This window comes from Kwoniella botswanensis, chromosome 2, assembly GCF_036426115.1.
Source record: "Kwoniella botswanensis chromosome 2, complete sequence".
Lineage (NCBI taxonomy): Eukaryota > Fungi > Basidiomycota > Tremellomycetes > Tremellales > Cryptococcaceae > Kwoniella > Kwoniella botswanensis.
The window spans coordinates 1273280-1299688 of NC_088600.1; the positions used below are offsets into that span (position 1 = coordinate 1273280).

General features: G+C 44.6%; 10 protein-coding genes across 10 annotated transcripts; 6 read left to right on the top strand and 4 right to left on the bottom strand.

Moving 5' to 3' along the window:
* Positions 1 to 300: 300 nt before the first annotated feature.
* Positions 301 to 5826, top strand: L199_007367 (uncharacterized protein; the record flags this gene model as incomplete). Its single annotated transcript, XM_064893058.1, has 15 exons — positions 301 to 488; positions 556 to 607; positions 677 to 1567; positions 1636 to 1899; positions 1963 to 2071; positions 2131 to 2254; positions 2309 to 2551; positions 2606 to 2758; positions 2812 to 2925; positions 2985 to 3077; positions 3136 to 3243; positions 3301 to 3927; positions 3987 to 4128; positions 4191 to 4289; positions 4360 to 5826. 15 exons carry the CDS (start codon positions 301 to 303, stop codon positions 5824 to 5826), a joined length of 4674 nt encoding a protein of 1557 aa, XP_064749130.1.
* A 285-nt stretch (positions 5827 to 6111) lies between these two features.
* Positions 6112 to 7013, bottom strand: L199_007368 (uncharacterized protein; the record flags this gene model as incomplete). Its single annotated transcript, XM_064893059.1, has 5 exons — positions 6112 to 6227; positions 6307 to 6367; positions 6429 to 6571; positions 6650 to 6805; positions 6899 to 7013. 5 exons carry the CDS (start codon positions 7011 to 7013, stop codon positions 6112 to 6114), a joined length of 591 nt encoding a protein of 196 aa, XP_064749131.1.
* A 1275-nt stretch (positions 7014 to 8288) lies between these two features.
* On the top strand, positions 8289 to 9967 carry L199_007369 (argininosuccinate synthase; the record flags this gene model as incomplete). The annotated part of the gene is made up of 7 exons (XM_064893060.1): positions 8289 to 8346; positions 8437 to 8516; positions 8587 to 8683; positions 8746 to 8967; positions 9028 to 9126; positions 9183 to 9858; positions 9913 to 9967. The coding sequence occupies 7 exons, from the start codon at positions 8289 to 8291 to the stop codon at positions 9965 to 9967; spliced, it is 1287 nt and encodes a 428-aa protein (XP_064749132.1).
* Positions 9968 to 10232: 265 nt separating this feature from the next.
* Positions 10233 to 11084, bottom strand: L199_007370 (uncharacterized protein; the record flags this gene model as incomplete). Its single annotated transcript, XM_064893061.1, has 1 exon — positions 10233 to 11084. The coding sequence occupies one exon, from the start codon at positions 11082 to 11084 to the stop codon at positions 10233 to 10235; it is 852 nt and encodes a 283-aa protein (XP_064749133.1).
* Positions 11085 to 11768: 684 nt separating this feature from the next.
* On the bottom strand, positions 11769 to 13634 carry L199_007371 (uncharacterized protein; the record flags this gene model as incomplete). Its single annotated transcript, XM_064893062.1, has 3 exons — positions 11769 to 12527; positions 12588 to 12896; positions 12966 to 13634. 3 exons carry the CDS (start codon positions 13632 to 13634, stop codon positions 11769 to 11771), a joined length of 1737 nt encoding a protein of 578 aa, XP_064749134.1.
* Positions 13635 to 14398: 764 nt separating this feature from the next.
* On the bottom strand, positions 14399 to 14737 carry L199_007372 (uncharacterized protein; the record flags this gene model as incomplete). Its single annotated transcript, XM_064893063.1, has 1 exon — positions 14399 to 14737. One exon carries the CDS (start codon positions 14735 to 14737, stop codon positions 14399 to 14401), a length of 339 nt encoding a protein of 112 aa, XP_064749135.1.
* Positions 14738 to 16770: 2033 nt separating this feature from the next.
* Positions 16771 to 19012, top strand: L199_007373 (uncharacterized protein; the record flags this gene model as incomplete). Its single annotated transcript, XM_064893064.1, has 3 exons — positions 16771 to 17025; positions 17088 to 17233; positions 17293 to 19012. 3 exons carry the CDS (start codon positions 16771 to 16773, stop codon positions 19010 to 19012), a joined length of 2121 nt encoding a protein of 706 aa, XP_064749136.1.
* A 343-nt stretch (positions 19013 to 19355) lies between these two features.
* On the top strand, positions 19356 to 20580 carry L199_007374 (NAD(P)H-hydrate epimerase; the record flags this gene model as incomplete). Its single annotated transcript, XM_064893065.1, has 6 exons — positions 19356 to 19394; positions 19493 to 19540; positions 19641 to 19742; positions 19820 to 20021; positions 20119 to 20380; positions 20484 to 20580. The coding sequence occupies 6 exons, from the start codon at positions 19356 to 19358 to the stop codon at positions 20578 to 20580; spliced, it is 750 nt and encodes a 249-aa protein (XP_064749137.1).
* Positions 20581 to 21906: 1326 nt separating this feature from the next.
* L199_007375 (uncharacterized protein) lies at positions 21907 to 24298 on the top strand (the record flags this gene model as incomplete). The annotated part of the gene is made up of 7 exons (XM_064893066.1): positions 21907 to 22274; positions 22359 to 22619; positions 22685 to 22719; positions 22799 to 23186; positions 23249 to 23655; positions 23737 to 23894; positions 23963 to 24298. The coding sequence occupies 7 exons, from the start codon at positions 21907 to 21909 to the stop codon at positions 24296 to 24298; spliced, it is 1953 nt and encodes a 650-aa protein (XP_064749138.1).
* A 1177-nt stretch (positions 24299 to 25475) lies between these two features.
* On the top strand, positions 25476 to 26320 carry L199_007376 (uncharacterized protein; the record flags this gene model as incomplete). The annotated part of the gene is made up of 2 exons (XM_064893067.1): positions 25476 to 25760; positions 25835 to 26320. The coding sequence occupies 2 exons, from the start codon at positions 25476 to 25478 to the stop codon at positions 26318 to 26320; spliced, it is 771 nt and encodes a 256-aa protein (XP_064749139.1).
* Positions 26321 to 26409: the final 89 nt, after the last annotated feature.

Below are 26409 nucleotides of genomic sequence, written 5' to 3' on the forward strand. Positions count from 1 at the left end.
ACGTGGAAACGAAGGCCCCGTGTGCTGTTTTGCCGTACCGCAATCACACGTCAACCGGTCAACCCGCGTTCAACTCGAACATTGAGCTTCTATCTTCATCAATACCCGACTATGAACCATTCCTCTACACAACGCATCAAGTAATGGATTGACCTATGCAAGGAGGGAAGGAAGCTACTTTAGATATCTGTGAGTGCACCCTTATCAATGCCGTATCTGAATCGCTAGCTGAGTTGAACTGACCCTTACTGGAACCAGGTTATCCTACTTCCTCCTCCTCTTCCTCTTTGTCATGTCGATATGGAGGGTCTAGGAGTCCGTCAAGCTGCCCAACGAATTCAACAAGTAGCATCAGATGACCTTGAGGTCTATGAAGAACCTGAAGTAATAGAGACACCCGCAGGCACAAGGACGAGAAGAAGTAAACCATCACCGCCATCCAACTTTAGTGGTCGGTGGCCTGCTGGTAGTACTAGTACACCTCAAGAGTAAGTGACATCTACCTTCACGGCTCTTGATCATTGAGGTTGAAACTGAAAGGATGTGTATGATTAGAAGTAAAGACCTACCACACGAACAGATGACTGCCTTGAGAAGAGACTTGCACGTAAGTTGAGAACTATGCTGTGTGACCTCGATAAACATTTTTGTCTTACGTGTTCTGAATATCTCATAGAAACAGAGGAAAGATATGCAAAATAGAAAGTCGGAAGGCCGTAATGCAGGGACGGGAAGTCCTTTCAACCCTGGTATGAATAGGATGGACAACAGAAATGTTGGTGTTTCCCCTACGACAAAACATACCACTCAAGATGTCAATCGAAGTCGACAGCAGCTAGCTGGGCCATCGTCCAACATCACCACATCCGTTACCCCATCACGCCAGCATCAGACAAGAGTCGCTCTCGGTAAACCCCAGCGGATTCCTGCCCATCTGTCTCAACCTCCCGATGCTTCATCCACCCCTCGTGCTGGTCCTTCAAAAAACCGCAAACAGATATCATCGCCATCGAAGTTGCGCACACCAGAAGAGGTCATAGATTTCGACACTCTAGAAAGTGATGAAGATCATCAGGTCGTGCCTAGTAGTTCAAGGGGCGCATCACCCCATAAACCTTCTTCTTCAGATCATCGACGAGCATCCAGTACCGATTATACAAAAAGATCAGCTCAAGCTTATAATCTACGATCACCTCAGCAGCCATCTACTGGAAAAGGAAAAGAGAAGATGAGAGATAATGGATATCATGCGAACAGCAGTCCTACGAAAGGTTCTGGTTCTGGTCTGCCATTGCAACCGGAACCGGAATCGGATCCTATCAGAAATCCAAATGGGACATTCAAAGCAGATATGAATAGGAAGAAGATATATGAGGTTCCCGACGACGATGATGATCCAGGAGATGGTCCAGGCAAAGGACAAGCCCCGAAGCACAAGTCGTCAAATCAGTGGCAGCGGTCCTTGATCAATGATACGATAAGTCGATCGGGCGAGAAAACCGAGAGGAAGCCTAAACACAGTAGAATGCAGGGCAAGGATGGCAAAGTCCCATTGCAGCATGCGCAGGTGAGTCAATTATTCATCTCTCATACGACCATGAGGTGTAAAAGCTTAAGGGTGTTATGATTTTCCAGAAACCTACACCTGCCCGACAAACCCTGAAAGATCGAATGACAAGACCGCCGGATGTGATACCGTCTGCCTTTGGTCACCGGAACCTAACCCGCCCAACTTCCGAACAGGCCAGTGCAGATGTCACAATGGCATGGCTCGTTCCAGATCGAAGGCTCAAAGTCAATGCTATGCAACTCAAAAACGATGCGTTGATGGTCTCTGGTACTGTAGGCCCTTCAATAGAATGGTGGGATATCAACCTCGGCGATATTAGTCAGGCTGATGTGAGTGAAGTTGTCCCCGCTGTATATTTGCGCCACATCAAAGCTGATTATCGATGCTCTCAGACATGCAACGCTAAGGATTGTCCGTTCATGATATTGACGGTGTCAACAGTGAGGCCTTTGGCTGAAAGGAGTATAGTGAAGCTGTTAGCTGCTGGAGGTAGTGCAAATTGTAGGTGACAAATTCGAGTGATCGTCCTGATTGATTGACTGATTCAAGCACTATCGTAGATCAAGGCATTGACGCATCCCCAAGTATTTGTCTTTCTCTCAAACCCGGTGAAAGTTCGAAAACCCTTATAGACGCTCTAGGGGTGGATCTCGTGCATTTGGAAAAGAAGCGAAATATCTTGGAGTAGGACTTGCCCCTCTCCTTTCAAAAGACCGTTGCTGACGAGTTGTCGCGCAGTGTGAGAGCATGCGAAACTTTACGTTCGTCATGTAACATCCAGTCGCGGGATACTAGATCACGAGCGGACGAGGCGAGACGTCAGAAGCAGAAAGCTGAATTGCAAAAGGAGGTAGAGGGACCAGGCTTACGACCCAGAGGACCCAGGAAATCATCGGCGAAAGATGAAGAGTCCTCACGTCCCCCTAAAAGTGGCAGCAAGGACAAGGCAGAAGACAATAGCACCCAGACGAAGTTGGTCTTGTAAGTTGTTTACCTCTCCTAGCTATAGACGTTGCTTACTCGAGATGCCATCAGTCCACCCGCTCCTAAGCCACAGCCCCGTCGTAGTATTCGAAACACGGCAAAGACTGTACACGATCTGGAGGACTCCGATACTGGACAACCAGAAAACAGCATTGTAGCTAGACCCAGCAAACCGTCGCGGTTTATTGGTGATCGTAATGAATTGTGAGCATTCCTGGTAGCACAACACGCGGATGTCTAATCTGAGCGTCCTTTAGGTTGTTCCCCTACCCAATTACTGGTCGAGCGGATGTAAACATCACTATAGGAGATGCTCAACGTATAGAGACGGAAGAATTCCTAAATGATACGTTGCTCGAGTTTGGATTGAGGTGTGTGTTTTTGCTCAAATAGCTACAGGGAAGTGCTAAGATTGGCTTTGATATCATAGGCATGTACTGTTTAACCTGGAGGAGAGGCGAAGGGATCAAGTGCATCTATTCAACTCATTCTTCTATGAGAGGTTATCCAATAGGGCTAAAAGGTCAGTATAGATTCCATCATCATATATGAAGTACATCACAAACTGATATCGTATATAGACCCCAGAAAGGCGAGACTTTTTGGCCAGGATACGAATCTGTCAAGAAATGGAGCAAAGGGAAAGATATCTTTGGCAAAAGGTTCGTGGTAATACCAATTAACGAGAAGTGAGTCTAGCTTTTTCGACTTCTGTATATAGAGGTAATGCTGATGAAGAATACCAGCTATCATTGGTACTTAGCTGTGATTATCAATCCCAGTGGTATCCTCCGTCCCAAACCTATAGAAGACGACTCGATATCGGTGATACATCAACCAGGGGCTCGAGCTACCGCTAGCGAACACGATGGGGAAGATGCAGCCAATGTCGATGATCAATTGAGAACGGCCGATCCGCCAAGAGTGACTGACTCCGATCTTGAGGATCTCAATAGTGATACGGAAGACCAGCCGTCTCGCCACCCTACTCCAGGGCCCAGCAAACCCCTGTCAGCCAGACTCACTCGACCACCAAACAGTAAGGAGGAGGAACAGGAGAGGACTAATGACATTTCGATGATGTCAAATGACCCATTAGATTGCATCAGCAATGGAGATGGCGAAGGGGAAAGCTCTGATCTCCGTGTGAGCCAAGTATCAAGTGGTGTTGAAAAGATGGACATCAGCTCGGAGAACGGGCAGGAAGAAGAAGTTGATTTTGTCGGTGGAGGAGCTCCGATCCTGACGTCCACCATGATGGCGGTACAAGAACAGAACAATCAGATTCGCAATGCATCGCAGGAACCCGCCGGTGAAAGTCAAGTGAAGAAGACACAGGCTCGACCTGATGTTCAGATCATAGATAGTCAAGAGTAAGTTTACCGTTCGATATACTCGTAGTATGTGATGAGCTCATGTGTTATATGTTTAGTACCTGGATACTCACCCTCGATTCTCTCGGTGGACCCCATAAGGCCGTTGGTAACCAACTGAATCAGTGGCTCAAGTATGAAGCGAGGGATAAAAAGGGTATAGAATACGAGCCCGTGGATGCCTTATACCATGAAGCTAAGGTACGTCGTACTGTCTGCGGGTATTTGGCCTAGGTGAGGTGTCGCTGACAGTGATTGAATAGGTCCCTCAACAAGGCAACTTCTCCGATTGTGGTCTGTTTGTGGTTCACTATGCCGAAAAACTGCTGCAGAATCCTAATGAGGTATTGAGATTCGTCCAGGTATGTTTCCAGGAATTCTCCTGCTTGCCATATCGGTATGACTGACATTGTGACAAATTGGATTTTTTAGCGACGCCCACCGTTCTCCAATACACCTGAACGCGAGCCATGGGTGAATGAAATGAATAAAGCTTGGAGGAAAGACGACACAGAAGGTCTGCGAAACGAATGGGCGGGAATACTGGGTAGTCTTGCGGATCATTATAAGATAATTCAAGGCTCCAAAACTGACGAGAAGCAAAGTAAAGATGTGAGCTCGAACTCGAATCAGGACCAAGGCATGGAGATGGAAGGAATCATCGACACTTCACAATCTGAATCTGTCACTGCAATCGGAGCTTCACAATTTCCTCCTATGGCTGATACATCTTCAACTGTACCCGAAGATCTGATACCCGGTGCTTTTCCTACACCCATCGAACCAGTAGTTCCGACTGAACCTGAGAAGAGCGCAAGTCTGACACCACCACCACCTATGTCACGCGGCGCTTCAAACACAAGCAAGAAAGGTCCTTCCTGGGCGACTAGATCACCTACACCTGATGTTGAAACAAGACGCGATAGGTCCCGAAGTCGAACAGGAAGTATCGCACCGGAACTACGGGGACGTGCACTTTCTGCTACCTCAACTACTAGGAGTTCAAAATCACCTGAAAAAGATATTCCCGTTCGTCATTTCCCCCCTAATCCTACTCGAACGGCAAAAACCCCTGGAAGAAGCTCGATCGAAGTTGGAAGGGTGCACCAGAGGGTATCGCAGTTTGAACAAACAGAGCGCGATGCTACCACCGATAATAGGGTGGGAAGTAGAGAATCGGAAGAGAGAGAAAATAGATTAAGGGAAGTAGAACACCTTCGACCGAAACGAACACCTTTACAGGAAATTTCGGAAACTACTCCTGCTTCTAGTTCTAGGGTAACTGCTGCTCTGAGTTTCGCCTTTTCAGAGAGTGAAGATAAAAATCATGACGTTCTTGCTGGTATGGTAGATGATCCGATAGAAGCTAGTCCATTCGCAAATCTGGGAAAAGGTGCACCTAGACAATCTTCTCCTAGACGGTCAGTCAACCAGCTCGCCTCGTCACCCCTAAATGCTACAAGCAGAAATAGAAACACAGACACAAGCGACCATGAAAGGATGACTGTTGACATGGAGGGTATCTCAAATCAGGAGGAGGAGGAGGAGCAGGAGGAAATAGAAGAAGACAAGAACTTTTTCGCGAAATTCAGCGGATCTCATCAACGTTCAGATGAAGGTATAAAAACTCCAGCTTCGAACCCTTCAACAGAGGAGAACGAACCGATCGAGAATCTGTTCCCCAAGGACAAATCTCCAGTTGTGCATTATAAGTACGGCAAGAACGGAAAGAACAAATCAGTCTCGCAAAATCAAGTTAATCTACCGAGTAAACGGACAAGATCGACATCTAACAATGCGATTAGCGGTAGTATCAGTAAGAAGAACAAGAAGGATGATGGGAATGATAAAGGCGATGGTAGGACTAAAGAGGAAGCTATAACTATTGATTCTGACTAGACAAAAGCTAGTTCAATACTCTATACTTCATATTTCCTTCATTCTCCTATGGCATTTATACAGCAATTGATTAACGTGTCTTAACGATCTGTCAAATATTCATGAGACGTTTTATATGTATCATGATGACTATAGTATATACATTTATGTTTATGTATGTATATGCATGATGAACCTGATTTTGATTTCCAACCTTGATCCGTACAGATAGAAATACAACAATGTTGTTGATAGTGTAGACGAGCGAAGAGATGGGATATTTGATTGACTAGATTGACTAATTGATTAATTGATAATATCTGGACCTCTTCCTTTCTTGCCGTGGTCTGCCAGATCCCACCATTGTTTACTTGTCTGGTCGGATGAGGGAGGAGAGAAGAATGGACAACGAGATTTGAAAGCTAAGGGAGTGGCAAAAAACATATCAATACGCTCCTCAATCCCGATTCGCTGAATAGGAGATGGTAGATGTGGACTCACCATCCAACGTCCTTTTACGTATGATAGCTTCTATACCTTCCTCGCTCTCTAGCTGATCGGCCTGTTACATCCCATCGATCATCGATCAGCTATTTGTATGAATTGAGAAAGCGGTAATTTACCAATACTTCTTCCTCCTTTATACCCCTCTCCCACCTCGGTGTGCTGACCTTGGGATCCTGATCGACTTGAATTTTGTTATTCACACTGTCCTTAACGGTTGTTGAACAGTACGTCAACAACGTCTGACGATGTGCCCAGCCAGCTACACTCTCAACCATCAATCAATCAGCTAATCCACCATCCTCCTTGGTGATGGTTACAAAGAGTTGACTTAACCCACCCATTATTTCAGTCCATATCTTTGCGCACATCCCCTCCGATCCATTCATATGTTCCACCCCTGATCCTAGTCGATCTTGATCTCGGAGTTGAGCTTGGGCTCGATTCAGTCGGATTATAATTTGATCGTCCAATTTACGATATTGTCGAACGATATCTAAACACCATCACAAAGTATCAGTCATCGAGCCTCTTGTCATCTATGAGTTGTTCACGCCTGTGTTCGAGCAGTCAACGATAGGAAACTCACCTCGAAACACAGATAGGTTGAAACATGTTTCTGCCGTGACGGTCACCTGCCTAGGTGGCGGGGCGGGAAAGGAATCGGTATATGCTGAGGCTGTTCCGAACGGTGGTGCAGGCATGATGATAGTTGAAGGCTTGTTCTTTTGATCAGTGTCCACCAGCAGTGAAGGAATCACAAGTTAGTTGTAGATATATATCTCGATCTCATCTTCCATCCATGACAGTAGTCGTCAGCGAGCTACGAGCTATTCCGAGATCATCTGTGTGGTCTGCCTCCACCGCTAGAGAGTGCCACACTCGGGGTGATCCGGAATTGCCGCACTAACCTGTTATCTCTCCTCCCAACCGAGTCAATCTAAAATTCAAGAATTTTGGATTTGAAAGGGATAAATAATAGCTCTGGTATCTTCTTCTCTTCTTCTTTCTCTCTCTTTCTCCTTCAACGTAAATTAGAAACATCAATTGGAACAGGTTCTTCTTAGGTGAGTACAATCTTCATCTCTTCGCTACTCCTTCTCCCCGCAAACCCCTTCTGCAATCTTATCGCCCCAACCTCGACGTGATGACCTTCTATTCTCTCCCCGTCTAATCGACCATGGCGAACGAGTTAGGACCCTCCTTCGCGGGAGTGTGTCTGGATCCCCTTCTTCTCTGTGCAAACAAGGAAGACGGGCTATTGGCGCTTGCCAGCGCTCTTGTCTGATCACTTTATCTCATTTAAACGCTTCTTAAATGAAAAATTTTGGATGAAATGGCTTGTGCTGACTTCAAACTTGTTTTGTCAAAAACAGAAACCGTTCTTTACTTTCGTTTTCGTATCCTCTGTAAGTCATCTATATCTCTTGCGCTCTCTTACATCACACCTCACCACACCCTGTTCCACTGAGACTCTCTATGATGAAATGTTTTTTAAAACCATACGCAGTTTCCACTGAACGCGTCCTCCTTTCGCGGGGAGTTTGTTCCTTCTTTCTTTTCAGTCTTTTTCTACCTCCATAACTGAGTTGCAGTTCCTCTTCGTTCCGAGTTGAACCTCTCGTTGAGCGTTGTTGGGAATTCCTCGACTTTGGGCTCACCCAGAAAACCTCATTCGAAAATCCTTCGGGACGACTAGATTGTTGATTGAAGGGACCGAGCAGTCGGTAGATCAAGGTTGGAGAAATTAGGCGATGCTAAATTGAAGTTTTTTTCTTCCTTGGATGTCTGATTCTCCTCTTCCTTACACCGCATATCACGTCAAATCACAATATAAAAGTAATATCGCTGACGTCTAATCCTTTTTCCCCTTCTATTCTCTCTATCTGGTCTCTTCACCTTGAACGTTGGATGATTTACCTTTTATTTGTTATTGTGTTTTGTATATGTTATGCAGCTTTATCTTCCGTAAAATCAAAATGGTCGCTTCCGGTGAAAAGAAGGGCAAGGTCATCCTCGCCTACTCTGGTGGTCTTGGTGAGTCACCCTCTCACCTTGCCCACCCAGTATAAGTTGCAGAGCAAATTAGCTCACGCCATTTGTCTATTTGCTTGCAATTCACTATAGACACTTCATGTATCCTCCTCTGGCTTATTGAGCAAGGTTACGAAGTCGTAGCTTACATGGCTGATGTTGGTCAAGAAGAGGTAAGCGAGGTCTCGGCTGCAGAAAATTTCGCCTGAATCATCTGATCCTGACAAAATGATCGTTGCGTAGGACTTCGCAGCTGCTCGAGCTAAAGCTCTCAAATGTGGCGCCGTCGGCTTCCACCTTGCTGACTTGAAGCGAGAATTCGTTGAGGAGCTCATTTACCGTAAGCTAACTACTCTGTTTTCTGGGCACACTTGCAACATAGCTCATAATTCTTCGTTGCAGCCGCCGTCCAATGTAACGCCATCTACGAGAACGTCTACCTTCTCGGTACCTCCCTCGCTCGACCTGTCATCGCCCGAGGTATGATCGAGGCTGCTGTCAAGGAAGGATGTGACTACGTCTCTCACGGTTGTACCGGTAAGGGTAACGACCAAGTCCGATTTGAACTTGCCTTTTACGGTCTCGCTCCTAACATCAAGGTCATTGCTCCTTGGCGATTACCTGGTAAGCAAGTGTTTGATGCACAAACAAGAACCACATGACAGCTTATATATGAATTTTTAGAATTCTACGAGCGATTCGCCGGTCGATCGGCTCTTCTCGAATACGCTGCCAAGAACGGAATCCCAGTAACCCAGACTGCCGCTAAACCATGGTCAACTGGTGAGCTTTCTTCTGCTTCTTTTCTTCGAGGCAAACTCAGCTAACACATGTCGCAGATGAAAACCTTTTCCACATCTCTTACGAAGCTGGTATCCTCGAAGACCCCAACCAAACTCCTCCCGATGACATGTGGAAGCTCACCACTTCTCCTCAGAAAGCCCCTGAAACCCCTGAACAAGTCCACATTGAATTCTCCAAAGGTCTCCCAGTGAAGGTCACTTTCCCTGCCGACAAGAAGGAAGTCACCGATGCCGTCGACATCTTCCTTACCCTCAATGCTCTTGCTCGACGACACGGTGTCGGACGAATCGATATCGTAGAGAACCGATTCATCGGTGTTAAATCTCGAGGTTGTTACGAATCACCTGCCGCTACCATCCTTCGAGTAGCTCACATGGACTTGGAAGGTTTGACTTTGGATCGAAATGTCCGGGCTTTACGAGATCAATTCATCACCACTCAACTTTCTCAAATCCTATACAACGGTTTCTTCTTCTCACCCGAGAGAGAATTCGTCACTGCCGCTATCCCCGCTTCTCAGAAGACCGTCAACGGTTTGGTCCGATTGAAGTTGTACAAGGGTAACGTCATTGTAGAAGGACGAGATGCCGATGAGGGTCTTTACGATGCCAAGTTCTCGTCCATGGACGAGATGGGTGGTTTCGAACCTACCGCTACCTCTGGATTCATCGAGATCTCAAGTATCCGAATCAAGGCTTGGGGACGACAAAAGTGAGTTGAGTCTGTACGAAATGAGAATGAGAGCTGACTGTTGTTTCGTTATAGCATTAAACGAGGACAGGGTGGTGTTTCTCCCAAAGATGTTTACCACCGAGAGTAAGCAAGCGAGTGAGCTCTTATAGAAAGGATAAGGAAGGATTTTAATCGGATATAGTAGTTGAATCGGTAGTAAATTAGATATTTAGTCTTTGATTTCGAGTTGTTCAGGGTTTTTTATTTTCTTCTTTGAAAACATTTGTATATAGACGTTGGATCTTCGTCAAAATAATCATGCATAGAATATGATAATACTTATCTTATATATTGGTACAACAACATGTCGCTATGATATGAGTTTATGGTCCATGATCTATCTATCCATGTCTTTATTTACCCTTCCAACGACATTTCCAAATTTCAACTCCATCCCAATCTTCTCCCTCCCATCCCCATCCAGAAGACTGAATCTCCTTAGTTAATCTACTCTTGTTCACTTTCTTCAGATCGAATCCCATCTTCTTACCTGTCTCTAAAGCATGATCGATCAAAAGTGAATCACGTCTTTCCAAAGATATATAAATCACTGGTGGTTTGTCGTCGTCTTTTAAGTGAGAGATGTATAAGAGGGTATTCCATAATGGTCGGATCAAAGAGAGGGAATAGAATGTATCTGACATTATGATCATATCGATTTTTCCCAAGTACTTCATCTCATCTGGTATTTGGATATCGTTATTATTCTGATTTTGTGATTGATCAAAATATAGCCAATCTAATTCTTTCACTTCTATTTCACCTATTCCATTCCCAACGATTCGTTTATTATATTCGATGTTAGGTTTTAACACTTTACTCAGAACAGGTTCTATATCTGTTGATATCACTTTCCAACCCAGGTTCGCTAGAACAAGGGGAGTGTATCCTATCCCACTACCTAATTCAAGGACCACTTTTTGCTTCTTCTGATCATCATCATCTCGGTTAATTCTAACACCATTACAGTTATTCTTATTGTTCGATGTGGTGCTCGTACCCAGAATCGAGGAAAGGTATAAAGAAAGTATCTGAGCAGATAACCATAATGTCGTACCCGTCGTACCCGTCGTTCCAGTCCCCCCACCACCGGAAGAAGAGGAGATTTGACGTAAATTTACTGAGATATTAGAATGAGGTGGTGGAAGTGGGTGGGAGAGATTGGTCAGATGTTTCGTTTGAGAGGCTGGAAGGGGTTTATCCATTATGTTTCATTTTGCGACTTGACTCTATTTATTGATGTGTTGATGAGGTGCTGATTGATGAATACCACTCGTTGACAAACGAGTCTTACTCTTGTGTAAATGGAATGTAAGAAATTGCAAAATTATCTAATCGATCGAATAAGAGTGAGTAACCTGATTACCGAAGATTGAAATTCCCTATTCATACAATCTTAAAGACGTCGAAATGTCATATCACACTTTACATTGCATACAATATCGAATCAACACCGTAAAATCGTAATTCATTTCTTTATACATAACTCATAATATTCAAAGTGAAGAAGCAAGTCATGTGATATATAAAAACAAGTACGGTCCACAGATAAGCCTAAAGTACGTTGAATGAAATAACGAGCAATCTATACCTATTCAACATGAAAATCCCAAAAATATAGAAAAATGATGTACAAATGTGAGTGAGTCGAGTGATCTTGAGTTGGTTTGGACAGGATTCTATTGTTTCTTCTTTCTTTCCTTCCTTTCTTATTGATAGCGCACATGCTCCACACATATCGTTTGACGAGGTGTACGCAGTGTCATCCAGGTTCCATTTATATGAAAGAGCATTTATTTTCGAGATTATGTAATGGTAGAAATGGTTACCACATAATACTTCTTCTCCATCTCAAGCGATACCAATCAAAGTTGTATTCGATATACCATCTAATCCTTCTTCTCCCCATCTGCCCTTTCCTCCAACCTCCTCAACCTCTCTCTCAACTCCTCAATCTCCCTATCCTTATTCGAGTTATTCCTCTCCACCTCATACCTAACCATTTCTTTCAAACTATCAGCAGACTGCTGTAGATTGCCTAAGAGGGTATTTGAAGCGTTGGCTGTACTTTTAAACTCCGTCATTTGACTTAATTGCTGTTGAAACAAAACTTCATATCGATTATGTAGGTCTTGCAGATTATACCTCAGACTATCGGTCGAGCTGAGTAGGCCGTACAGTTGATTGAAGGGTGCCAGGAATATCTCACGAGATACTCTAGGTGAGATGGGCGAGTTGGATTGTTGTTGATGTTGAGCTGCCGTCGAGGTGGAAGCATTACTGATTCTTCTCGGAGAGGGGATCTCGTATCGAGGTGGTTGCAAGTTTGTTGAAGGTACAGAAAAGTTCCTTCGCTCGCTTGGGATCCCCGTTGAAGGTCCTCTTTGGGTATCGTACGGCCTAGCTAAAGGTCGTGTTTGAGGTAAGTTGTAATACGACGAAGAAGGTCCCTGTTGCCTTGCAAATTCATGTTCCTCTCCACCTCGTCGTAGAGGGGCGGTACGTGGATCAGTCAAACCATTAAGCGAGTGATGACCGTATCCATGGATGGGAGGAAGCGTATGTGGAGGCACGGCAGTCTGACTACCTGAAGGCGGTTCTCGAGGCGAAGCCTGTTGAGATGCGAGTCCTTGATTGAGTGGTGCACTCTGTTCGGGCCTTCAGATAAGCGATATTCCTCAAATCGAAGTTAGTCGGTAATTACTCACCTTTGATCCTGGTACGACATCCCTCTCAGTAGCAGAAGTGACTATACTCATCTTCTCGACTTTATCCCTTGTCTTCTCCCTTCTTCTACCTACACCACCACCGGCGCTGAGGGGAGGGGGTGGACCATTAGGTCCAGCGGCGGTACTGAAGCTTTCTCTGGGTGTCGGAATGGGATTTTCGGGATCTTTCGGTGCCCAACCTTTGAAAGTCAATTCCTTTGGCGTGGAAGGTTGAGATTGAGCTACTTCTCTCCTTCGAGCAGCGATCAAAGCCTGCTGTTGTTCTTTGATCGAGATCGTATCTCGGACCTGTTCATTGATAAGTTTGACTTGAGCTCGATTCTCTTTATCATTGTTCAAGTTAGAGATCAGACCTACAGTCTTGAGTTGATCTTCATCAATCGTCTTGAAATCAAAACCCATCACCACTGGAGAAGGCAATGCCTGTGAGCCAGTCCCGTCGTCCCTCTTTGCTTCTCGAGATGCGGCGAATCCGATGGGTTTGATATGTGCTAGCGTTGGTGGTCCGTTGCCTCGACCATTTCGATTCGGCAGCAAACTTGGTTGATTGGATGGTGACGTCGACCCACCATCCTCACCTGATCTGGAAATACTGTCTTTCCTAGGTGAAGGTACGATATCGACCGATTTGCCACCTCTGGTCACTCGACGACGTTTATCTGCTCGTCCAATCGATCGACTATCGTCATCGTCACCTTCGGCATCCTCACCACCACTACAGTCGGTAATAGCAGATAGAGGAGGTAGACGGACACGAGCGTTGAGGGTTGGTCGAAAGATTTCCGAGTGGCGTCGGAAAAAGTGATGTTGAGCAGGTTGTGAGATGTCGTTGAGAGATGAGCGACGAGACGAGAGGTTATAGTGATGTTTCGGTCGAGCGATATCGTCCAGAGATAAGCGACGGTATTGGAAGGGGTGAGGATGAGGTTCAGGATCGATATCGTCCAGGGACGTTCGACGAAAAGAACAAACCGAGTCGGGTAGTGAGGGAGGGGGAGTGATATATGGTGAGAGTGGACCAGGCATCATTTGATCGTCAGCAATAGGTACAAACCAGAGTATGACGATACAACAAGCTCGTATCAACAGCTTGCCAATATAGAGATTCGAGTAAGGAGCTTGAAACGGCTACAGAATGCGGTCCACGACAAATGAGAAAAAAAAAGGAGACGGTGGGAATGAAGTGGTTGAAGAAGACTCGATTCTCCCTGAATGGGTATTACCCACCAGGGGAGTCTTATATAATGATAGATATAGAAGCGGAGGCGGATGTATGATGAGGTCAGATGAGTTGAAGCAGGTTTCATGAATTTGTAAGAGAAAGGATTGACACCCTGGACTTTCCGTTGATTACCATAAAAGAGCTTGGGAGAAGGGATACCGAATATGTGACGTGTTAAGTGAATGAGTGGTTCTATGACTCTCCATCAGGGTGGGATGAAGAGGTGATAGACCTGGGTGAATCGTCATGACATGAAGAAGTGAAAATAAAGATGTATGTAAGGAGGTCCCAACCAGGCTTCTTGAGAGAAAATCATTCTAAGATATGATTGAAATGATGATGAGATGGGAGAGGGGACACAGCTGCAGAAGCGAAGTAGAGAGAATCAAGTCAAGACATAGAGAGGCGTTGAGGAAAAGAATTCAAAAGGATGAATAAATGGATTGATAAGGACATTGGGGGTTCATGACGAGATCCAGACATTCCCATAGTAAAGTGATGAATCGATAAATGAAGAAAAAGGGAGAAGGGAGTGATCCTTTATGGCATCAGTCAGATTGAAGGATACTCACACCTTATCGTCTTTCCTCCTACTGACCTTTCTCCTCGTCGACCTAGTCTGATGAGCCATGAATTCGTCTTCGTCCTGGAAATCCTGCTCCGATTCCACTATAGATGGAGACCTGCTCCCTCCAGGAGGTGGATCTCGGAGAGATGAAGTTCTGCGGAAGAAAGGGGGTGGTGCAAGTGGTGATTGTATATGTTGTTGTTGTGGTTGTTGTTGCCCGTTCAATGCGGTAGACGATACATTCCGATTTAAGGGTGGTGTCGCCGTCGAGTTGGAAAGCGTGCGAGGATGAATGGGCGGTAGACGAGGTGGTAATGGTGGCGTAGAGTGAACGAGCATGGTTGGTAGTTGTGAAACGTGAAATGTAACGAAAAAGATTAAAGAGAAATAGGGACGGGTTGAGGATGTTATGCGAGAACAATAAGCGATAAGTAATGAATAAATGGAAGAACAATGAAAAACGAGAACAAAAGATGAGACAATAATTCAAGAATTTGAGAACGAGTGTGTGTATGTGATGTAAGGATGTGAGGATGGACAACCGTTGTCAAGTGATGAATGGTGAGGATGATGGTGAGGAGGACAGATATCGATCGTGACAGTCAAAGGAATACCGATTAGAGGGAAATCAAGAGTTTGTCGATGAGTGATGGATACCCAAAGACAAGATGGGTTAGATTCGTTGAGAAATCGTTTTGATTGTTTGTAGGTGGTGAACGTGGGTGTGTGGATGTGGATGAGAACGGGGATGGAAGAAGAGAGGGACAGGGTGATAGGGGATAGGAACGCCGATTATAGGTTTAGTGTCGAGCACGGATACACAGACACACGGCCACACAGATACACGGGGATACAGATTGGAGCAGGTGGGGGGAATGTGATGGTGACGGTGACGGTGATGGTAGGAATTCCAAAGGATGTAGGTAGATTTGATGGTAGTCAAGGTCGCAAAGGTTGATGATTTTATTGAAACAAGTAAAGCAATGCGTGTGAAACAGAATTGATTGTGTTGCGTTATGTTATGTGTTGATTGAATCAGGAGACAAAAGGGACAGTAAAGTTCAGAACAGAGAGATCAGATCCGAAATACGGGTTGATGTTAACAAAAGAAATGAAAATGAGTCAGCAATCCTCTCACGCATCGATTACAGGATGACTTGTGACTCACGGATGTAAGGAACTTTGACCATTCTTATTATCGGAAGGTGGATAAGAGCCGTGACTGTGTCCGTGTGTGTGTAAAGATAGAGACGAAGGAGGGTGTCTGAGTGTCGTAGTCATTTGGACAGTGCTCTGTACAAAAGCCACCAAATTCAGATTTCAATCAAGGGTCGTTTATTGTCCTTTCGAAGAGAAGAACAATAGATGAATGATGGTCCAAGGATCTGAGATCCCTCTAATTCCACAGGATCACTACTCGAGCGAATATGAGTAATTCCTCTATTGTGCTTCGTCTCTGATGGAAAATAGGGCAATAAGACAGTGTTTGAGGAAGTGGTACCTTATTGTTCTTTCTCCTGTTCTTGATTGTTTGACAAAAGTCTTCAAAAAATTATTGTAATTTGTCTTGAGATGTAAGTTGTGAGTTGCGAATTGTGATTGATGAAGCAAGCTATGATGTACGTCGTGATTTAAACCTATAGTGCCAATATGTAACAAATAGTATGAGTGCGAGTATGAGGTGATACATCTTAGTCCGAGGTATGGTAGGTCTAGGTTAAGCCTGATGAAACCCTGAATTTGATCCGGCTTAGTATTCACTCATTCGGTACTGTCTATCTCACATCGACTTATATGCATGGTCTCGTCTCACCTCAGCTCATATCGCATGCAGGGAGTCACGTACTACTATGCTACGCATCCATCTGACAGCATTTTTTCGCTTCCAAGAGCTCATAGGCATTGTAGACACGAAGTAAAAATTCGCTTCACACTCAAAACTCATCTTTCGACTGGGGCATGTCAGGGAATCAAGCAATCAAGCGTTCCCAAGTTTCAAACCTTATTATCAGGCCGACTCGGCTGTACGGTAATGCTGTTGTAACCTCAAGTCCTAAAGTCTTTCCGAGTATCTCTTCCCACACCAGTCCAAGGTGCCTCCGTACATGTAAGGGGGACGTTCTTCTCCCCCTCAACAGCATACATACACAAGTGTATAACGTGACAGATCAATCGTAGTAACTCACTATCATAGGAAGAGGGAACGGGAAGGGGGTTGAGAAATCGGCGATCACCGAATTCAGCTACGAGTACATGAAATTTCAGAAAGTTCATCAACCCGACTGCTTTGCTGCTCGACATGAACGATATCTCAGTTTCATCATCAACGGTCGATCAGATCAAATCTGACTGATCAGCGTAGTCATCCCAGGATGCGCTGTCGTGTCTGCCTCAAGGCAGGTCAGTCTCTATTGGATCGTCCTACAAGCTCGAAAATAGGTGCAAGGGTGTTCTCCACGTATCTATCGACTGTCAAAGGATCTTCGATCAACCACCACCCACCTCTAAGCAATGTGGCTGCTCCTTATGAAACGGCAAAGATGGGGTGGAATCAGAGGTCCAATCCACCACTTCAAAGGTATATTCATACGGAAACGAAGAATGAGGATGCTATCTCAAGGTGGACTGTGAGTGACGGTCATTGATCATCTTATGAATAATTCAGCTGATCGCCTTGTCAACGTTATAGGAACTAGGCATCTCTCGTCCACTGGCAGAAAGATTAATCTCTTCTTACCCTCATATCATCCAACCTACACCAGCTCAGAAGTTATTTCTCCTAGCTGTAGGAGCAGGCAAGGAAGTTTATCTGAAAGATGATATGGGTCGAGGCAAGTGAGTGAATCACTATTTATACTTATACTTGAATAATATATACTGATGAGACTTGGTAGAACTTTGGCATTAGCATTATCAGCCATGAATATTGCTCTGAGATCCCATTCGAATACGAATACGACACAAAACGGTGTGAAAGTGATGATTATCGTTCCTACACCTCATCTAGCTCAACAGGTCCATCAACACCTTGTGAACTTGTCATCCACCGAAACCCAAGAATCATTCACACTTATACGGTCCAATTCCAACCATCCTTCTCAATTCTTTGCACAAACTTCAGCAAAATCACATTCGAAATTAGATTTACCTAATAAACCTATAATCATCTCTACACCAAAAGATCTACAATCTTACGATCTATCTCCCAGTTCCTCACCATCCCTACGATACATATTCCTAGACGAACCCGAACATCTCATTGGTCCTATACCTTCTCGACACTCCACCTCTCAAATGTTGGTTTCTCATCCCCTCTTTCGTCATCCTCCACCGATCGTATCTACTTTAAACGATTTGTTGAATATCCTTCCGGCCGTACCAAGCAGAAGGCAGAAGGAAGAAGGAGGTATTTTGGATTATTCTGAAAGGAGAGATGAGATAAATACGATATGGGTATCATCAGGTATGAATAAAGATTTGAAAAGGTTAATTAAGATTAGAGGTTGGATAAGGAAGAGTAATAGGCACGTTAAAGATGGATTGATTGATTTGGATTTCACACAAGGGGCGTCGGATAAGTTGAAAGATGTTAGAAAGAGATTGTTGGATGCGGTTGAAGAGATGATCACCAAAAGGTCTTCTACTCAGACCAAGGAGAACAAAAAAGTAGCAGGAATAGAGGATGAAGGTGGGGTTGGAAAAGCAAATATAGATGGACATGAACAAATCGAACCTGAACATTACGTGTTGGTGATTGATTCTAAAGACGGATCGATAACTTCTCTCAACCTCCATGCACCTATTTTGCAAGACGATCTGACAAAGGAAACTGTAGATGAGAATGGGGAAGATGAAGTGATTCGGAAAAGGGAAATACCAATCGAGATGATTGAGACTCTATCCCTAATTCATGCCACCACTTCTTCTCCCTCAAAGGGATATTCATTGATATTACCTCCAGAGGGTATATCGTTGAATCTCTTATCGGAAGAATTGGCTAATCTCGGTATATCATCTTTAATCTTAACTCCGGATTTGGTCGATATCTCACTTTCCCAACTCGACGAATTGCAAAGACAAAATAGAGGTGAAGGTGAAGAAGAAGATGGTGGATTACCTTTATTATTAGGAACTAGAAGTTCCATACCTGGTCTTCATCTCCCTGAACTTCAGACGATATACCTCCTCGATGGATTGGACATCAAGGGATTAAGTAAGAAACAACGTAAATCCGGTGGAGTGAAGGATAGGTATGGATGGTATAGTCTAGTCAAAGGAAGATTGGGTAGATTGGGTACTAAGGCCATCGGACGAGAAAGACAGAGGGTAGTTAGTCTGGTTATGGTTGGGACGGAAGAGGAAATGAGGTTGAGAGAGCTATTTGGAAAGAATGAGAATGCGAATGGAACGAAGACGGAGTTGAAAGATTGGGATATGAAAGGTTTGGAAGATGCTTTGAGTGAGATGATGCATGTTGAAGATGTACCCGCTGGGCTGGAGATGGAAGAGGATGTAGGATCGCAAGACATGATGAAATTTGGGCAGGATCAACATGGACTGAATGGACAAGGAATGTCCGGGGAGGAAGCAGCTCAGGCTGATGTACGAAAATAATGAATGTGATGTACAGAACAGAGGATATGGCAGCATTGCATATAAAATATACACCTCTCATATACAGTATATACCCAGCACCAAAACATGCATACCCATACCCCATCGATCAGTTGTAGTGAGTTATATGATTCTACAGGTAAAAAGATGGATGACCTCCACTTGACTGGTCCGCCACGGTATAGGAGCAAGAAAATGATGTCACACCAACTCACCTCTACTACCAAGAGTACTATTTGTTGAGTGTCACTCGTTCATACGCATCTTCACTGGCATATCCTTGAAAATCCTAAGCTAATCCATCAGCCTTTCGCACAGAAGACTCGCTCTGGAGATACCCAAAATGTCAATCAGATATATCAGTCAGAAGCTTGCTCAGCAGGTATGTCGGAGTCCATTCATACCGGTGGCGTGACCCACAAATCGTTCTTTCAATACAGTAGGCTGTAGCTGACCTACTTGGTGATCGACCCATGACAGATCGACGAAGAGTTGATGTCCGCCTCAGGAGCATTCTCACTCGATCAGGTGAGTTTAAGACTTTGAAAGTCGACCCTTCGTTCTTTCCATGTCCACATGTGATAGAATGACGTCCTAACTTGAATATCGTATATCCCGATGTATATAGTTGATGGAGCTAGCCGGTCTATCATGCGCTCAAGCCTTGTCCAAGAGTTATTCCGTGGAATCACATAAGAGGGTGATGGTAGCTTGTGGACCAGGTAATCAGGTGAGTTGGCTTACACTATCATATCGCATACGTTCTCGTAAGCTGACTATATCTCATTCTACCCTATGATATATCAGGGAGGAGACGGTCTAGTAGCTGCTCGTCATCTACATCATTTCAAATACAAACCTACCATCTATCTTCCCAAACCCGGCTCGAAAGATATATACAAGAGGCTGTTGAAGCAATGTGAGAATCTGAATATACCCGTATTGAAGGATGTAGAGGAATTTAAGGATGGGTTGAAGGAAAGTGATGTTATATTGGATGCTATCTTTGGTGAGTCTCGTCGAGAGTCATCATCGACCCTTTGCTCTCATGAGATATGTTCATACCATGATATCATGATTTGACTGCCTTCCGATATGTTACTTAGGCTTCTCATTCTCACCTCCATTGAGAGAACCATTCGACCAAGTTCTCAACGCCATCACATCCACCACTATCCCCATCGTCTCAGTGGACATACCATCCGGATGGTCAGTGACAGACGGTCCCCAACCCTTATACACCGAGAAAGACAGTACTCAGACAATCAAGACTTTCGAGCCGGAGGTGTTGGTCAGTCTGACAGCTCCTAAAGAGGGTGTGAGGAATTTCAAGGGGAGACATTGGTTGGGTGGTAGATTTGTTCCTGAGTGAGTTATCACTGCGTCTAAACTATCGTATATCCCTTTCAAAGAACACATATGTTTCATACCTATGTGTTGATGTTGATACTGATTCCGTTTTGTTTGGTAGTGACCTAGCAAACAAATTCGAATTGAATATCCCTGAATATCCCAGCGTGGATCAGGTTGTAGAACTTCCCAGTGCTAGGCAGCCTTCAAAACAGTAGATCATCATAGTACAGTAGAGTCAGAGGAACTAAGACATGGTGAATGCATTGTATGTAAGAAGAAACATAACCGATATTGCTGTACAACGATGAAACCAATTCTGGAACTTGATATGCTATGCCGAACCGATGAATTGAGTATCGAATTGAGACTCTTGCATCTGTCTTGAATCGACGAGTTCAGTTGATCAGCCGTATCTAGACTACTGGAATCTGGACTATCTATCATATCGTATCTCAACATATGCAGGCCTGACATATGACATACATCAGTGAGACAAAGGGAGAAAGAAAAGGTAGTTGCGCGGAGTTCTGAATCCAGTCTGAAACTCCTACACGTCACTTCGGACTCCGGTACTGATTTGTTACTGAATTTGATTGCTAATCACATCGGGTGTTATCTTGTCTGATTTCTTATCCTGATCCCCTACCATGCGCCGAGCTGACTTATTGGATTGAACGAAAAGCATCGGGGCTAAGTGACCAAGATCCGAGCACTGACAGGATCAGACCGCTTACGATGAAACTGACGCCCTCAAGCTCATCCAAATTCCGTTCCGCTTCATTGGTCGTATGTACTGCACATCTGATATTCGCGATCACTGACGGCTCAATCCATTTGCTCTGCCGGTCGTGATATGCACACACGCGGTTTACAAACAAATTTCAGCATATGACATGCCACAAGATCTTCATAGTAACGATGAATGTAGTCCATTTACTGTCCTGTAGACATGTCTTCGGTCCCCGAGGTGAATTGACTTTATCTCGTAAACCCATCCTAAAACCATTCTATTTTTACCTGACGAGTCAGTTTTAAGGGATCCCCAGTTGGTGCCTTGTGAGTACAGAGCAGATCAATCTGAGATTCACTCTTTTAAGCGTAAACAAGGGTAAAAATACCCATAACAGCACAAAATACAAACCCATTGGAGTGGTCGGAAGCCGAGCTTCGGCGGTAAGCTACTTATTTTACTGTATCATAAACATCCTACATACTGGCCATCTCTCATCGTTGAGCCGAGATGCATACTGAAGCGTTGAAATGATCTTGTAACATCCATCTATATATACATATATCTATATATATGTTTACAACACCAGCAGCAACATTGTAACTTGTATATTCTCTTGTACATTCTTGCATCCATTCAAACAACGATAAATCACCGGTTTTGAAACAAACATCTCAAGTCGGTTTGGTTTGATCGACCATCAACAAACAAAACATCCCATCACCATCACCATCACCATCACCATCCTTGCGCCTTGGACCCCTCGCCATCACCCTTCTATCCCATGGCAACGTTAAACACACCCTCCAATATGCCTTCACCAACCACAACCGTTCACTCGGGTGTGGGCGGACGAACATCCGTCGAATCTACCAAAGCTCCCTTACCCCTACCTGCTCACAACAATGGACTTCCTCAAACCGATACAACGAGCAGTAACAATAGTGATGGTAAAAAACCAAAGAAAGAGAAAAAATCACATGCACCCCCTGAAGGTCATTCCGGTGTACATGCCCCGATGGAATTACCCAAATGGCGATTCTGGGCAATATTCGTCTCTTTGATGGTTTGCATCTTCCTGTTCGCCCTGGATCAATTGATCGTAGCTACGGCTATACCCAAGATAACAGCAGAGTTCAACTCTTTGACAAAATTATCTTGGCTCGCTTCCGGTTTCTTGTGAGTTCTCAATCTATCCTGCATCCTGTTCCTGCTCATCATGAACCCCTTTACTGATAATTTTCTATTTGTGTTTTGGTTCAGCCTCACCCTCCTCGGTTTCAATCTACTTTATTCACAATGGATGAACATCTTCCCTTCCAAACACGTCATCATGTTCGCCGTCTTCATCTTCGAAATTGGTTCTCTCGTCTGTGGTGTCGCCCCTTCGATGGATGTCTTGATTTTAGGAAGAGCCTTGGCTGGTTTAGGTGCAGCAGGTCTATTCAGTGGTGGTATGATCATCATCGCTGAGATGACTTCTCTCCACAACCGTGCTCAATATTTCGCTTTGTTCGGTGTTTGGTAAGTCTTACTCAACTCCCACCGTCAGTCAGTCTAACAACGCTAATACATACATGGTTGTATAGTTTCGCTATTGCAAGTGTAATTGGTCCCTTGTTAGGTGAGTACTGTCTCTAATAGATCCCTTCTTTCCACAACTATTTCCAAATCAGATATCGCTGACGTTCATCTTCATATAGGTGGTGCTTTCGCCGATCACGTCTCTTGGAGATGGTGTTTCTACATCAACCTTCCGTTCGGTGGTCTCGCCATGGCTTCCATCGCCATATTCCAACCTACCCGACCTCCTCTCGGTAGAGAGAAGACTTATGAGGGATACAACAAGGACATGTTCTGGAAAGTCGTCAAGTGCGATTGGGGAGGAATGATCATTTCTATGGCTTGGGCAATCTGCTTCATCCTCTTCACTCAATGGGGAGGAGTAACCAAGAAATGGTCCGATGGATCCGTTATCGCCTGTATCGTCCTTTCCGCCGTATTGGTACCGGTCTTCGTACTGTACGAATGGTTCATTGGTACTGATCGTCAAATGTTCAAATTGAGATTACTCAAAAGAAGAAATGTCATGTGAGTGAAATACACCAACCGTATATAGAGAGTAAGCTGACATGTGTGGTTGATTCAATTAGCGGTGCATCGATCGTTTGTTTCTGCGTATTTGGTGTATTCATGATTCTCGTCTACTACCTTTCTATCACTTATCAAGCGGTATATCACACCTCAGCTACATCGGCGGGTGTCAAACTCCTACCTCTAATCTTACTGCAAGTTGCCGCCTTAATCATCTCATCGAGGATCATTCCTAAGATCGGTCGATTCAAGCCTGTCATCATCTGCGGTCCGATCTTACTTTGTATCGCATCTGGTTTATTCTACACTATCAAACCCACTACTCCCATGGCCAACCTATATGGATTCCAGGTAATTCTAGGTGTCGGTATCGGTTGTTGTCTACAGAACGTCATGGTTTCAGTTCAACATGAATTAAGAAGAGAACCATGGTTGATCTCCTTAGGTACCGGTTTGACAGTATTCGGTGAGTTTGCCCTCCCAATTATCTATAAACCTCATATACTTATTTTACTTGTTTACTGACTCATGCCCTACAATGTTATAGTCGGTTTCGCCGGTCGTATCGTAGCTCTATCAATGGGTGGAAGTGTATTTGAAAATATGATTCAACGACATCTCAAATCATCCGTCCCTGGAATCACTGAAGAGATCGTCATGGCAGTTGTCAATGATGCTACAGCCGTATGGAACTACGTCCCCGATGTGAGTTTGTTACATTGAACATGATCGAGATTCAACCCATGAACTAACATGCTTGTCTCATGCTACAGGAAATGCGTCCCGCAGTACTTCAAGCATACACCAAGACCCTCTCTCAAGTATTCATCATCGGTTTACCCTTAGCTGTCATCGCTCTTGCTGGAGCACTGATCCTCAAGAACGATAAGATCGCTACGAAAGAGGAGGAAGAAGCTGCTAAGCGAAGTGCGAAAGAGAAAGAAGCGTTGGAAGCTAAGAACGAAGAGGAGATTGCAGTTGGAACCGCTCACGCCGGTGATGCTTCTGCAGCAGTGGAAAGTTCAGTTCCTGAGGATGTACAAGGTGCAGAAAGGGAGGTTGATGGAGCTGCGGTATTGGCGGAGAAGGAAGGTAGAAGTGCCGCATAAGGTTGATTGGGGGATTATCGAAGGACTTTCGATGTGTTTTGCTTTTGCATTCAGATAGACGATGAATAACTTAGTTTAGTTTAATGATCAGGATATATATGTTAATGAATATAATTACTCTGTTCAGGTTCGTAGTCGCAGACCACCTCCGGTACCGTGTCAATCTGGGCGATTTGTTGCAAGAAGTTTGTAAACAGGCCAGTGAGCTACGGTAGCTGTACAGCAGTATTGCATGTCTTGGGGTGTATTGTAGAAGACAAAGATCCACTGACATTTGAATCAAGATATTCAACAAGTATACACCCAATCGACATTGGCAGAGGAGTTTATTTTTTTGGCGTTTTTGGCGAGATGAGCTTGAAAGACTCACAGTATTATATTTCAGGGGTGTTGGCATATGCTCAGTTGTAGAAGATGATCTGTTTGGTGTGCAAGATTTTTCTGACAGTCTAGCGAGCTGGCTTAGGCATGGCATCCAGCCAATACGACGTACGCTGAGGGCAGTCCAGGGGAGAAACGGAAGAGAGAGACGACCTGAACGAGCCAGTGCATACTACAGATGAGATGAGCAGCATCAATCGCTAAGTTAGGGGTGTTGTGGTGCAAAGGGGCCGTTATACTTTGGGACGATCTTGCATTGTCGATATGAGATCTTCTCAGCTCAGTGACTCCAATCTTGAGATACAGTACTTCATATCCCAGAAGACGAATGACGTACAATACATGCAGAGAACTCTCCGTTGCATTACCCATACTGTATCGTACTACTCAATCGGACGGCAAGAAATGCCACAAGCCTTACTAGGGCACATCAAAGGAGAATGATTCTTGAAAGGTATTCTTCCTTTTCGATGCAGGTGGCTGATACACGTGTGATCCTATGAAAGGTCTGGAGAGCTCTTTTGATTTCTGGGAGATTTCCGTGCACAAATGGTCCATAAAGGTTGATCAGAAGCCCTTTCATGTGGATGACGACAATGACGACGGGTTAAAAAGGATCACATCGAGTATGTGATAGATTTTATCACATTTCTGGCAACGCCAAATATGTATATATATGGCACTACGACATATAAAGTCCCTATCGATTGTCATACAGTATCATCTCAATCCCTATTCTCGCTACACACATCATCCTTCATCCCATTTCGATATTCCCAGTATACAACTCGCAACAATGTCCCCCACACAATCCTTCACAAATACCGAACCCCTCCCACGTCTCAGAGGTCCCCCAGGCGTGTATTCGACTTTCCGCGGTACAATCCGACATGAACATACACCGATGCGAGGATTCAGTATCAATCCACTCACAGGATTCGGAGCTGGCAGACTGTCCGATGAGGGTGATACAGTGTTCACTAATACCGTGCAATATGATTTCTCCAATCTTGGACCAGAAGATCGTTTTCCATTCACCGGTTGTCTCCAGAAAATGATTTTAGATACTGAATTATCATGCGTGAGTGATGCTTTCCAAACCACTCGCATTCTTCAGTCATACAGTACTGACAGCTCATTGGTTCGGATGATCAGGCGTCATGTCGTAATGGTGTGCCTTCAATTCACAACGTGACTTGTCGACCTCAAGTAGATTTCAAAAGTGACAATGCTCTCATGATGTGTCATGGGTGCGGTGACTTACAACGTGCTCCTTCATGGATCACTGCGTCAGGCTTATCCCAAGATGTGACCTATCGCGAGGCTGTGAGGTCGTTATCACCCGGAGATTGTCAAGAGTGTGGCGAAGAAAGTTACTGGACACTTTTGACTAATGTTCATGCTCCACCGTCCTCTTCAGGTGTGGATGGCACGGGGTCTCAAACCCACACAGAGAAGAAGCACGGATCCAGTAACGAAGACGAGACCTACGGAACGGCTGGTGATACCGAAGTTAGGAACAATGATGGAGAGACCGCTGAACAAGCAAGTTCAAAGGCATGGAAACCTTCTCCTTGTCTACCGCCAATTGGTTGTGATTTTTTTACTTCTTCTTTGAATGACTCTGACCCCCTGTCCTAACCTGAACATTTTTGTTCTGTGGTCGATATACGGGTGAAGAAATCGTACAATCTCCTTCATTCCGTTGTTATATTTGTCGAGTACCCTCG